The 13,272-nt window shown below is 49.3% G+C and overlaps 1 protein-coding gene across 1 annotated transcript; it reads left to right on the top strand.

Annotated features, from left to right (window-relative positions):
• The first annotated feature begins 3,140 nt into the window (after nucleotides 1-3,140).
• TMEM119 (transmembrane protein 119) lies at nucleotides 3,141-7,995 on the top strand. The gene is given in 2 exon segments (XM_070951243.1): nucleotides 3,141-3,313; nucleotides 7,062-7,995. Coding segments are annotated over 2 exon segments (1,107 nt in total).
• Nucleotides 7,996-13,272: the final 5,277 nt, after the last annotated feature.

The raw sequence follows: 13,272 nt of genomic DNA, 5'->3' as shown, positions 1-13,272 counted from the left end.
CTGCCTTATTTGGTACCCCTCCAGATATTGTGGAAAGATACTTCCCCCCCCTCTTCCTCCCCCCCCAATCTCCCCTTCTCTCTCGTCATCCTTGCTTCTGGCCTGCAAAGCCTTGATTTTTCTGGTCAAAGCGAAGGCCGCAGATAACCCAAGAGAAGACAGTCAACATTAACGCTCTAGACCCAACAGTTTGTCTCCTGGCTTCGTCCAGAGAGTGGAGAGAGCCCCAGAAGAAGACACCGGTGTCCTGCAGGATCAGAAATCCTCCAAGCAGGCCTGGGTTGGGAGAGCTCTTCCCTCCGGCCTTTCAGAGAGACCGACATTGAATCTAGCTTCCTTCTAATCTCAGCATGTTTCTAGTCCTTGTAGGAGGAGAGCCGTCTTAATCTGTGGGGGCAAAACATCGGGAGCCTGGCAGCGGCCTTTTCCCACTCACACATTTTACTAAAAAGTCTTCCGGAGCCACAGCTGATACCTTTTAATAAAATGTGTGAGTCGGAAAAGGCCGCTGCCAGGCTGCTGATGTTTTGCAAGATGTTTTATATTAAAATATATTTTATTCTTTATAACTGTTTCCATATTCCTTTAAAATATTAACGAGGCTGCAGCCATCGCAAACAGGGGCCGGTTGCAAGTGCTCCCATTTGGATCATGGGACAGTGGGGAAATGCTGCAATGGTCGTAAATGCGAGGACTGCTCGTAAGTCGCTTGTCTCAGAGCCTTTGTGATGTCAAACGGAGGCTAAAGGAACGTTTGTGAGTCAAACCAGCCCTTGCAAGCCGTGGGGTGATGCCGCCAGCAGACTCTTTAGAGCCGGATAATTTCCTTTGGGCATGCAGAACTCTACGCAGCAACGAAGACCATCCTGGCAGCCAGTTAGCAGTTGACGATCTCTGGGTGTGGGGCTGCTGACTCAGCTGGAAGAGGGGGGGGGAATCCAGAGAGAGGGAGGGAGGGAGGGAGGGAGGGAGGGAGGGAGGGAGAGGAGAAATTAAAAAAAAACAAAAACCCAGCCCAAATTACAAGCAGAGCCTGGCCAGAGAGTTTAGCTAAATTGCCGGTTAGGGCTGTGCTTGAGCGTCTCCGTAGGGTTGCACCATGGGATGGACTCTCCGCCGGAGCTAAATTAGAGGGTGGCAGAGGAGTACGGTGACCCTGGGGCTCACCAAGCTACAGGCAGCATCGTTTTAGCCTGGGAGGTACCCCCGTGTGGGGTGGCAAGCCATCCAGCCTGCCGCTTTGCCAACCCACCTCCGCATGCTAGAAGCCACTGCAAAGACGGCTTTTGAAGAGAGACAAGCCCTTACTTCAGTGTTTCTCAACCGCCGTAACTTTAAATTCTCTGGACTTCAATTCCCAGAATTCACCCGTCGACTTTAAGCTGTCTGGACTTCAACTCCCAGAATTCCCCAGCCAGCATGCTTCCTCCAGGGAAGTCACTGAATGCTAGTGGGATGATAATGCACAACGTTGCCAGGTTTGGGGTGCTGTGTTCTGCAACCCTGCTGGCATTTCCAGGCTGGGCACGGGGGAATCTTTGGAGCTTGGTCCAGCGGGGGGTGCGATGCTTGCCTGCCACTCATAAAGACCTGCCAGCCTTCAAGTTCCACTCCATCCGTGATTCCCACAATCTGAGATTCTCCTCCTCTGAATCACTGCCTTAAGCTGGGTTCCCTCTGCAGCTGCCTCTGCTCAACTGCCACATCCTTTTTGGGAGGAAAAAAGCCAGGAGAACCAACAGGCAGCAACCTTTGCAAATATTTTCCCAGTCTTGGCTTTGTTTGGTTTTGCTTTCTCACAGGGAAGAGTTCGTGTCTTGGAATTCTTTCTGCGCTCGCTTGAGCGAGAACTCCTCGGGATGTGACAGCAGGGTATTTACAATCCTGATAAGGCATTTTAGAGGGAAAAATCATTTTTTAAACTTAACTCTTCCTTGCCCTCTTTCTCTCAGCCTCCTCCCTGCGCTCTCCCGGGGTCCTTAAGAAACTCGGAGCAAAGGAAGGTTTCAAATTTCATTTGTAGGCTTGACTGGAATAAAACTCTGGTTCTCTGGAGAAGCCTTCATCACAAACTGCTGTGTGTGTGTCTGCAAGAGAACCGCCCATTATGGACTCAGGAAGAGGCGAAGAACGGGAGGGATTCGCTGTATAATTTGACATTCCTCCATTGTATTGACTAGAAACGTAGCACCCTCATTTCATTTGCTGGCATCTAATTGAATTAAATTATCCAATTTGCCAGGGATTGTGGAATAAGCCACAACAGGCCCCATTCACAATCATGTTCCTGCGACATGCTAAACCAGAACCAAACCCCACTCTTAGCTTAGCACGAAGCCAAAATCTGCCTTCTCCAGCAATCTTTCCTCAGTGAGAGGTGATAATCAAGGCGAAGAGGAAAACAAACAAGCTGTTTGAGGATGAGAAGAAACTTGGTACGTGCTCAGATGCACCCTTGTTCTCCTGGGGCAAATAATTTGGAAGAACTTGCTGTGGACTTAGAAAGTGGCTGCTTTGAGCCTTAGCTTTGCATCTCGTTCCTGCCTTGAAAGCAATTTTTCATCAACGTTTTCATTTACATTTGAACGCTGCTTAGGTTACGGAGCAGCCAGTGCCTAACCAGAGCCACGAACCCAGAGACAGAAATATGAGGTTCTAAGTTAGAACAAACCAGGATCTCTTTTCCCCCCAGATGGCTAGTCCAAAACTGCCACAAGTATGAAAAGGAAGGAAGGAAGGAAGGAAGGAAGGAAGGAAAGAAAGAAAGAAAGAAAGAAAGAAAGAAAGAAAGAAAGAAAGAAAGAAAGAAAGAAGGAAGGAAGGAAGGAAGGAAGGAAGGAAGGAAGGAAGAAAGAAAGAAAGAAAGAAAGAAAGAAAGAAAGAAAGAAAGAAAGAAAGAAAGAAAGAAAGAAAGAAAGAAAGAAAGATTTTCGGTGGGTCACTCCTGCGATGCAAGCTCTGCGTTTGGGAAGATGTGCAGGACATAATTCTCTCCCCCCACTCCCTGGTTGTGTCTTGCACGGTCCCTCCCAGCTGGGGGGGGGGGCTCTGCCTCCAGAAGAAAAGAGGAGGGAAGGGACGGAGAGGGGAGCTGTTCGGGGCTGTCCTGCCCTTCCCTCTTCCTACCCTCCCATTCCCACATGAAACCAGATTTAATGCAAACAAGCTGGCCTGGCTGAGCTGCCCAGGACGCTGCCGAGAGCAGAGCAGAGCAGAGCAGAGCAGAGCAGAGTCCCTCCAGGCGCCAGGCGCCCCAACTCGGAGAGAAACTTCCCGAGAGGACCCAGCCGCCTTCCCACCTCCTCTTCCCCGGGTGAGTCCCTGCCAGGCGCTTCTCCTGCTTGGGGGCCCAGCTGGCTTCCTTCAGTTGGGGGTCTCTCTGCCATTCTCCCTGGCAATGGGGAATCCTGAGGGGATCCTGCCACCCCTCCCGCCCTGCCAGGCACCCCGTGACCCTTTTTGAGACCTCCGCAAGGGTAGCAAGAGCCCGCCTCTGCCCCTGTATTAATTCCAGGTGTGCAGAAAGAGCCAGTAGGGCACGTGAGTGCCAGTCAGCAGAATCCCCTCCCCCTCTTGCATCTGGAGGGTTGAGGCGAGAAGGTTGGGCAGTTCAGGGATGCTGCTGCCCGGTAGACTTCAGAGGCCAAAGGAGCCTCCCTGCAGACCGACTGCCTCTAAGCAAACTTTTGCACAACCGCAAAGGTTGCCTTCGATGCCCGCAGCCCTTTCGCTGCCCTCTCTTGTCATTGTGCGCCCAGGCCTTGAGAGCTGCAAGACGGGCACCCATCTGCCTCCCCAAAGCTGCAAGGCTTGGGTTGGGGCAGGCACGCTTTTGAGGGGAGGTCTGGATGGGTCCAAGCCCCGACACTCAAACTTTTCTCTTCTCTCTCCATCCCTTCCCCGAACTGATAGATTTCCATGCTGGAGTCCCTTGGGATTTCCTTTCTTCTGCACATGTGCAAAGTGCTTCTGGTTGACTCACAACCGGTCCTTGTGGTGCCTCCTCTTTTGCAGTTGGAGCCTGGGGGTCGGAAAGAGAGAAGACCCCCCCCCCCCCGAGAACCATCCTCTTTCGATAGCTTCTATGGTTGCTTTTTTGGGTGACTGCATCCTTCCTCTGACTTGGCTAACTTTAAAATATTAACAAGAAGTAAATTTGAAGGGATTGGCCTGCCTTTTCAAATTGCACATTCATAACTCCTATCATCTCCATCTCTCTCTCTCTCTCTCTCTCTCTCCCCCCCCCACCTCTCTCTCTCTCAATCATCTATCGTGTTTTTGGCTCAGTGAGTCCAAATACAGATTAGGTGGACGTGTTCCTGGGGGCCCCATGAGGCTGGAAAGTACAGAAGCCCCCACCCCTGAAATGAAGTAGAATTAAATATCCCCTGTTGTGGTCCAGAGTCTGCAGCTGGCTCTTGGGGGGGGGGCTGGGATCCCAAGCGGAGTCTGGACTGTTGATTTAATTGCCATTTGATAATTTGTTCCTGCCAAGGAAAGTCAGAGAGATCTCAGATTACAGAAAGCTAAAGTGGGTTTAGAGAATATGTTATGCTTTTGGGGAAGGAAAGAGGGAGGGAGGGAGGGATGGAGGGTGGCTGATGACGACGCATTGAGTCTGAGCAAAGCCGGGGGGGGGGGGGGGTTGGAGGCATTCCTAGGAACGGGGACTGAGGAATGGAGGACTGCTTCTTCCCAGATGCTACAGTAGGGGAATAAAAAAGTTGAATTTTTATTGGGGTACTCTTAAATTTGATGTTTACATCAAGTTTTAGATAGCTGAGTGGAGCCTATACCTTCAGCAGCAGTCTACCTGTGACTACCAGAAATGGGAACGGTGGTATCTGAGCTGCTCAGAAACATCTGGTTGGCTTCTATTGAAGGAGGAGAACCTTAAACAGGGGAGAAGGGGGCACAAGGCAGACCCCCCCCTCTTAACCTGCAGCTTTTCATCCTGGGAACACAGTGGATTTGGGATGCCGGACAGGGCAAAAAGCTAGTTTGGGGAGCCAGAGAGGTGCCTCTCTGATCACAGAAGAGCAGGGGCCCTGAGATGTCCCCTCCACCCCAAAAATGTGGATGCCCCTTTGGGAGGGGGAGAGAGTCAGGAAAGAAAAGGAGGAAGTTGGAAGATGAAGGGTGTTTTATCACAGCATCCTTCATTAAGAAAATCCAATCAAACGCAGAGGATGGAGATCAGGCCAAATTTGGACCATGGACTGCAGAGAAATCCTCCTTGGTAGCTCCTGGGTGGGGGGACGGGGGGGCTGGCCTGGCGAATCCCCCACCAGGTGCTCTTGGTCTCCTCTGATTCACCACGATCCCCAACGTTGCCCCGCTGAAGTTTTAGGAGAGCTGAAAAGCCGAGAACTGCTGGAAAGTGGGGAAAGGGGGACCGGTCACATCTGGCAGCCCATTGAGGACCCTCCAGCTGTTCCAGCCCCCCAGACATCCAGATGGCCAGACCACCCACTCTGGGGGCTGCAGGAAGGCTCCAGGCTGGGCAGAGGGGGTGCATGTATTGCCCTCAGCTGGCCAAGAAAGGATTGGCTTTCAGTTTGGCCGCTTTTAGCAAAACATCTGGAATTTGGGAAAGGTCTCAAAGCCTGGGCAGTCTCAAGGGAAGGGTTAGCGTCTGACCGTGTGCAGAAGGACACCCCGTGCCTCTTCCTGAGGATTCTAGGCTGGACTTCTGAGCTTCCAAATTAAGACCAGGATGTGTGACCTGAGAAAGAGACAGAGGAAGAGAGAGAAAGAAGGAGAGAGAGAGAGAAAGAGAAAGAGGAGAGAAAGAGGGAGGGAGAGTGGGAGAGAGAGAGAGAAGAAGGGAGAAAGAGAAAAAAAGAGAAAAGAAAGAAGGGAGAGAGAGAGAGGAGAGAAAGAGGGAGAGAGAGAGAGAGAGAGAAAGAGAAAGAGGAGAGAAAGAGGGAGGGAGAGTGGGAGAGAGAGAGAAGGAGAAGGAATGGAGACATTTCTTGAACTTTCTTTGTTTAGATCTACCGGATAGGTTAACGGGGCCTAAAGTAAACCTCAGCCTGCAGGGAGAGCGCTGGCGTACTTGAGCTGTCTCGCGTCGCTCAGCCCGGCCAGCCGCCGTTTCCGTTGAGAGGCTCCAAGCTCAGGAATGTCTCCCGCTGCCAGCTGTGCTCCGCTCAAGCCAAATCGGGATACTTAAACACCACCGTCCGTCCCAAGAATGATTGAGAGCAACCGAGGCTGCAAACCGACTCTGGGCACGGAGGGATGCCCGGATTCCCAAGTGGAAAGTCCTTTGCAGGCCAGAAATTCTCCGTCTCCTTCTCTGAACAAAGAGCAGGGCTGTTCTGAATTCAGACAGACCAGAATAACTTAATTGCCCCCTCCATTGCAGAGACACCCCCCAAATTAACGGACAGATGTGAATGAATGCAGCTGGAGTTTTGGGCTGCATCTCTGCCCCTGTGAAAGTAACCCTGGCCAGACCACCAACCTATGGGCTCCCTATCTAGCTGCCGTTCTGGAATTGGGGGTAGAAAGTGAGGGTCTTAAGCTTGGAAACGTCTTCACGCTCCCCAGTAGCCTTCTGCAGATCAGGGACTCATACGGAGAACCAAGGCAGACTCCCCCACAAAGCACCCTAAGCTGGTTTGGAGAGACCTTGGTTTGGCCTAAGATTTAAAACTTCAGGGCAGGTTCATTGTTGTTCCAATCACTGCCGATTTTAGAATAAATGAATATTTTTATTACCATCTCCAACCAGAATTGCAAACAAACAAACAAGCATTAGAAATCAAATAAAACCAAGATAAACTATTACAGTTGGTGGAGGCTCATAGATTTTATACAAGACAAGGTAAAATGGGCATTTGGTGTTGGGGAAGGCAGGGAATAGACCGAGGGGCCCAAATATTTGATTTTCGTGCATGATTGCAATTCTTCGGATTGGTTTGTTTTAGCTCTGCTTATTTTCAGTGTGGAAAGGAGAAATCCTTCCAGAAAAAGGTTTCTTTGATTCAAAGAAGACTCTGAAGACTAACAGATCCCTTGTGTGTCCCTTGTGTTGTTTTTTTTCTCCCCCCCAGAAATCTGTGTGGTCCTTTGAGCCTTGCCATGGCGGCCATGCAAGATCTCTGCCTGCTTCTTCTCTTGATGTCTCCCTTTTGCGCCTCAAGATCAATTCAGAACCTGGTCCTGGAAGACAGGGAGGGGAGTGGAGACAGCGAGGGGGCTCCCCCCGACCCCACTTCTGCCAGGGCGACACTGAGTGTGAGTCCCACCTCAGGGAGCCTTGTGGTCGATTCGGTCAACGGAACTTTGCACTCGTTCAACATCCTGGACGGCATTGTGAACTTCTTCCAGACGTACATGCTCCTGATCGTGGTGTTGGGCTCCCTTCTCCTCATCATCCTTTCCATCGTGTGTGCGGCTGTCATCACCCAGCAGAAACACAAGGCCTCCGCCTATTACCCGTCGTCTTTTCCAAAAAAGAAGTACGTGGATCAGAACGACAAGGTAGGGGGGGCCAAGGCCTTCAGCGAAGTTCCCGAGAAGCTGTCAGATGACAGGCAAGAGGAGCCGGTGGATTCCACCAAACAGTTGCAGGCTGACATCTTAGCTGCTGCCCAGAACCTCAAGTCTCCAACCAAGGTCGTCATGGCGAATGGGAAAAGTGGCCCCGTGGAAGATCCACCGCTGGAAAGGAAAGAGGAAGGGCCCCAAAAAACAGAAGACGTGGAGGAAGGCAGCTCCAAAGAAGAAGAAGAAGAAGATGAAAAATCACCAACTGAGGCTGAGCTGCCTCCAGAGACATCAGCTACAAACAATTTGGCGGATACTGAGACCAAAGAAGAAGAGATCCCATCTGTGGTGGAGACCCATCCATCTCCACTTGAGGAGTCCAAGGAAGCCCCACCCACCGAGAAACCTGCCATGTCTGCCTCAGAAGGTGAGAAGGAGCAGAAGGAAGAGCTCAGCGCTCCACTGACTCTTGACCCTACAGAAGAATCCAAAAACTGAATGGGGTCGGTTCCCATCACTGGGGGGACAGCTTATAATATGAAATCTGCAGGGATCTGTTTATCAAACAGAGGGCAGCAGAACTTTACCTTACCTGTAAAGAAGACAAGTTAGCCACCTCCCAAGAAACACCTGAAAGTTCTACATTATTGTGATTTTTCTTTAATGGACTTCCTTCAGTTATGCAGAGTTGCCCAAGCCTTGCGCCCTCCAGGTGCAAGTCATGGACCATGACTTCCATCATCCCCTGCCAACCTACCCAGGGAGGTGATGAGAGTCACTTAACCCATCTGGGGGGAGAGGGAAGCTGAGTGACTGCAATGTCATAATGTAGCTACTCAACCAGATATCATTGAGCAGGGAAGAAAGAACTTATTTTAGAAGACCTGTTGAAGACACATAGACTTCAACGTGGTTCCAGGATTCTTCTGGAGGAACCATCCTAGTATCTTCCTCCAGGACTTTCCCACTTTCAGGGAGAACATATCTGCACATACGTACATACATAATTTTTGAGGTGGGCCCTTTGGGTGAGCATCTAACTCTATTTATATCGCTCCTTAATTCTGGACCAAGATTGTGTGCAGAGATGATTGGCCAACCTTTCTATCAATCATGAAGTCATCCAGACCTTTCTTCCCCCCCTCCACTGCTGATGAGATCATCTTTGGGCAAACTTGAAGTTATTTCATACCTGTTCTTCTTTTAAAGCAAATCTTGGCTCAACTCTGTTTAGTTGTCCCTTATGTCAATCATTAATTCATTTACTTTTGCTCCTATCCGCTCTGAAAGCTGAACTCATGTCCGTATATAGTTTCAGAATGGCCAACCTGAATTCAGATTTTTAAATACAATTTCCGGACAAGCAATGACAACAATATACAATGGATCCACCACTCAGTCCAAGTTTGTTTGTTTTTTTAAAATCTGGTTTCTGAGAATCCTTAACTTCAAGTTCTCCAGATGCTTTAGGAGATCTGATTGCTCAATCCAACCAACCTTGGGACGAATCTGATGACATTTCTGATAATTATTCCTCTTAAAGGTCTACAAATACTCAGACTTTTGTATGGAGGGGAAGACACTGAGGACTTTCACGAGTGAATGAAGCCCAACAAAGGTGGAGTTTTTAATCTATGTTCAATCCCGAAGTTCTTCACTTGTCAAGATTTGGTTAATCTTCAGAGGCCTCATATTTTTCAGCATTCACCAGTAGTGTGTTCCACTTACCTTCGCTACCGGTTCGGAGCTGTGAGCACGCGCGCATACATCAAACCTTCTGCACATGCGCAGAGCGCCCGTGATGACATCTGGGCGGGTGGGCGGAGCCTCCTGCCACCGCCACTACCGATTCACCCGAACCGGGGCAAACCAATAGAAACCCACCACTGATTCAAATGTTTTCAGGGCTTTTTAAAACTCAGTTATTAGGGAAGTGGAGGGAAGACTTTTGGTCATTTTTAAAAAAAAAATGTTTTTATACTTTGACGGGGGACATTGGATTTCAGATTTCCAGGGCTAATCTTTCTGGGCCAACTAGAGAAACGTTTCAGTAAGCCTTACAGCTGAAACAAGAGAGATTAACCTGGTTTGCGACAAGCCTTGAAGAAGCTGGGTGCCAGGAGAACATATTTGCAACAACAACAACAGAAAAAGCCCTCCTTGGTTTTTCCCAGCCTCTTTGCAAAGGTTCTGCTGATATTTATGACTTTTCCTCCCACTGGGGTTCTCCCAGGGTGACCCTTGTAATCCTAGTAAAAACATCTATAAATTTAGCTGACCAAGACGTTTATTGTAGTTTTGAGGACTTATCTGGGGCAGGGTTTAGTAGGTTGACCGTCTCTGGCAGTCTCCACAGTCCTACACTCTCAAGGCCATTTTTGAATGAGAGACGCTAACGGGGCTGTAAAAGACAACATCTGGAGCTTTGCAACCAGATAAACCCCAACTGGGTTAGCATGAAGAGGCTTTTGTGAACCTCTCAGCATCTTTTTCTAGGGCTTCCTAAACCTTAAAAACGTGAGGAAGGACACAGTGTTGATAAAAACACAAAATAAACATCTTTACATCCCTTCTTCACTTTCCAGATGTTCCAACCCAGCCCATGTCTGGTAAAAGTCCAGGTGTGGCAGAAACCAGATGCCCAAATACTTAGAACTGTGTTTCTCAAGCTTTGTGTTTGCACTTCAACTCCCAGAATTCCCCAGGCAGCACGGTTTAATTGGTTGATATGGCCAAGGATTTCCAAAAAATGGTCCAAATTCAATAAAATGCCTTCACTGTAATGTTCCTTTCCCTTGCCTGAACCCACCCTAAGCCTACAATGAGTCCAAATGTATTTTTCTCCATTATAAACATATGTTCCATTAAAAAGAAACGATAAAGCTTGTGTGGATGTGTGGCTGAGGACTGGCGGTTTTCCTGCCCTGAATTCTTCAGGCAACGTATCTGAAATAGCAAAAGACTTGTTGGCATAGAAATGGAAGGGGGTTCCCCCCCCCCCAAAAAAAGACAGTTCTTGCTTAACATGCAGCTCATAGAATCTCGGGTCTTTCTTGGGAATGGTTCCTCCAGTGCGTCTCAGATTGTGGCCAAACCACTCCTCCAAATTACAGGATTTGCACACTTCCCCTTTGACCCACTGGAATATTTGGGGACAGGGTCGGCTAAACCTGTCTCGTCCTACGTCGCCATGCCGGTTTTTGTTTTAAGCTCTCTTGGGGTGCTTGTCATCTTCCTTGGGCAACTACAACCCCCTCCCGTCTCCCTTCTTCTCATCCCGTTTCCAAAACTGTTCCCAAAGGTTCTCCCATCCTCCCTTTGGCAAGTTGACTTTTCACTGTCTTGGTGGCTAGACTGGAAGTGGGGGGGGGGGAGCAAACATAGTTGTGAAACGTCTTTCTCTCCTGGGATTAAAAGAGGAAATAGCCGGAATTCTTGGGCCAGAAAGAGAGCATCCGAGGGGCCTCCAGATGGAGATTCCCGCCTTCCGTCGGGCACTCCGGACTCTGCTGTGCTGCAGCACTTGGGAGAATTTCTGCCTGCTTTGAAGGCTGCAAGCAGCTCAGCCAAGGGAAGAGGTGGGGTGGAGGAAAATGGGCCTTGGGGATGGTCCGGGGTTCTAGCAGGCACCAGGGGTGACGTGATGCTGCTTTTTGACCTAATTGGCACTGCCAAGCCCTCCCCTTGCCAGCTCTGGCTTCCCCTTTCTCCCTCTTCTGCTTGCAATGAAACAAGGTCAAACAGCCCCTGCTTGGCAAGGGGGCCCCTCAGCAAGTTGCAAAAGATTTGGGGCGCCCTCCTTCAGGGTTGTCCCAAAGGCCCTTTTCAAAAGGCAACTGGTTCTATTTCTATTTGCGGCTTCTGTTCCCCACCATTCAGTCAGAACTGAAGAAGCTTCTTGGATGAGAAGCGAAATGCTTTCAAAGAAAAACAAACAAATAAAAAAGTCCAGCTGCCTTTTGAAAAGCATCTTTGGGACAACCATGACCCGGATGGTTGACAATCTCCATAGACATTTATCCTTCAAGATGTTCTCCACAGTGGAGGGGAATCTCCCAGCCCCCCTCTCGGACTGTTGTTAAATTCCCAGGGTTCTTTTTTGTCTGTCCAGATGCAAATCACACAGAATAACAGAGTTGGAAGGGACCTTGGAGGTCATCTAGTACAACCCCATGCAGGAGACCCCATTCCATTCCAGACAAATGGTTATCCAACATCTTCTTAAAAGCCTCCAGTATTGGAGCATTCACAACCTCTGGAGGCAAGTTGTTCCACTGATTGATTGTTGTAACTATCAGGAAATTTCTCCTTAGTTCTAGGTTGCTTCTCTCCTTGTTCAGAGGAGAGATCCAGCCTAGAAAACCGACACAGCCTCCCTACCCTCCAAGCAGGAGGAGGAAAGTGGGTCCTTTAAGGGAAGCTGCAACCCTTCCCCACACCTTTGGCTTGTGACAGATAACCCGGAGTCCAGTTTGGGCCTCTTTCCACCAGCAAGAGGATGGCAGGATGGCAGACAAAATACGGGGGCGCATCTCTTTCCTCTTTGCATGCTTTCACCTCCCAGCACAGCCCTGCTTTAAAACCCCCAATTCTTGACCTGCTTGCCCAGTCAGTCTGTCTCCAGTCTATGTCAAGGTCCTCCTTCAGAGAAAGCCTAAACATTTGCAATTTGCGTAATTTCTCAGAAGCAGAAGCAACAAACCAGTGGCAAGGTCAGTTGCCAACAAAGCACTGATGTGTGCTTGCGAAGGAGAGATAGGAGCGTGCGTGAAGGCAAAACAATCCTCCCCAATTATTATTATTTTGCTCTCTCTCCCGTTCTCTGAGCACAAAACAGCTGAACTTGGGCGCATTTGCTCAGGCTGTTTAAGGAACAAAATCTGCAATGCTTTAAAAGCACCGAGCAGGGAAAAGGTATGTTTCCCCTGGGGACACGGAGAACTTATAAAAGGAGAGACGTTTTCTAGGGGGTGGGGGGAGGTGGTGATGCTGACCAGGTACTGGCACCACCACCTGCCACTTTTGATAGTGCTTGGGGGTGGGGGGAAAAAGACAGCCTGGCTCAAACTTCTGCTGTTCGGCCTGGCAGAGAATGCCAAGAAAACGTTAACTGCTGATCTCGAATTCAGGAGAAACCTCAAGACTAAAAATGGCTGCTTGGAGCACTGAAGGTTTGGCCGATTCCTGGAACCAAGGGAGGGCTGTAATTTAGCAGCTGCTGTGGGTTGTCTGTGGGTTTTCAGCAAGGTCCCAATTTAGAGAAATCTGCCCAATATTTATGACAGGCAGAGAGTTGGAGAGAACATCTACTCCTTTCATTTCTGACCACCTTCCTCCAACATCAGGGAGAGCTTCAGCCGAGGCTTTTCTGCCTCCCTTTCTTGCACTGTGGTGGCCCCTTCCCAGAAGCCCCTTCCCATCCCAGGGCTATTGAAAGCACAGACCTTTTGGCTCTTTCCTGGCTCTCCATTGCAGGGTCTGCGTTTAAACTGGGCTTGCATTTTATCATAAACCAGGATGTCGCCCCAGCTGGCGTGACATGCCACCAGAACAAATCGTATTGGAGCTTAGGGCAGCAGGATGGGTCTGCTGAGCATCAAGGAAGATTTAAACGAGAAAAGCAATACTGTTGACTAGCTAAGCTTTGTTTCTTGGAGAGCTTTTAAAAGGGGACTAGAAAAATCATCTGCTATGGAAAAGAAAGCTTGAGTCTAAAACTCAGGTGAAAATGGGCAGACTAAAATGATCCAACCCTTTTGTCAAAATCTTCTCTTC

The sequence above is a fragment of the Pituophis catenifer genome, unplaced genomic scaffold (genome assembly GCF_029215685.1).
Source record: "Pituophis catenifer annectens isolate HBS135680 unplaced genomic scaffold, rPitCat1.0.hap2 SCAF_10, whole genome shotgun sequence".
Taxonomy (NCBI): Eukaryota; Metazoa; Chordata; class Lepidosauria; order Squamata; family Colubridae; genus Pituophis; species Pituophis catenifer.
The sequence above is the reverse complement of the archived record's forward strand: the minus strand, read 5'-3'. Positions and strand labels throughout refer to the sequence as shown.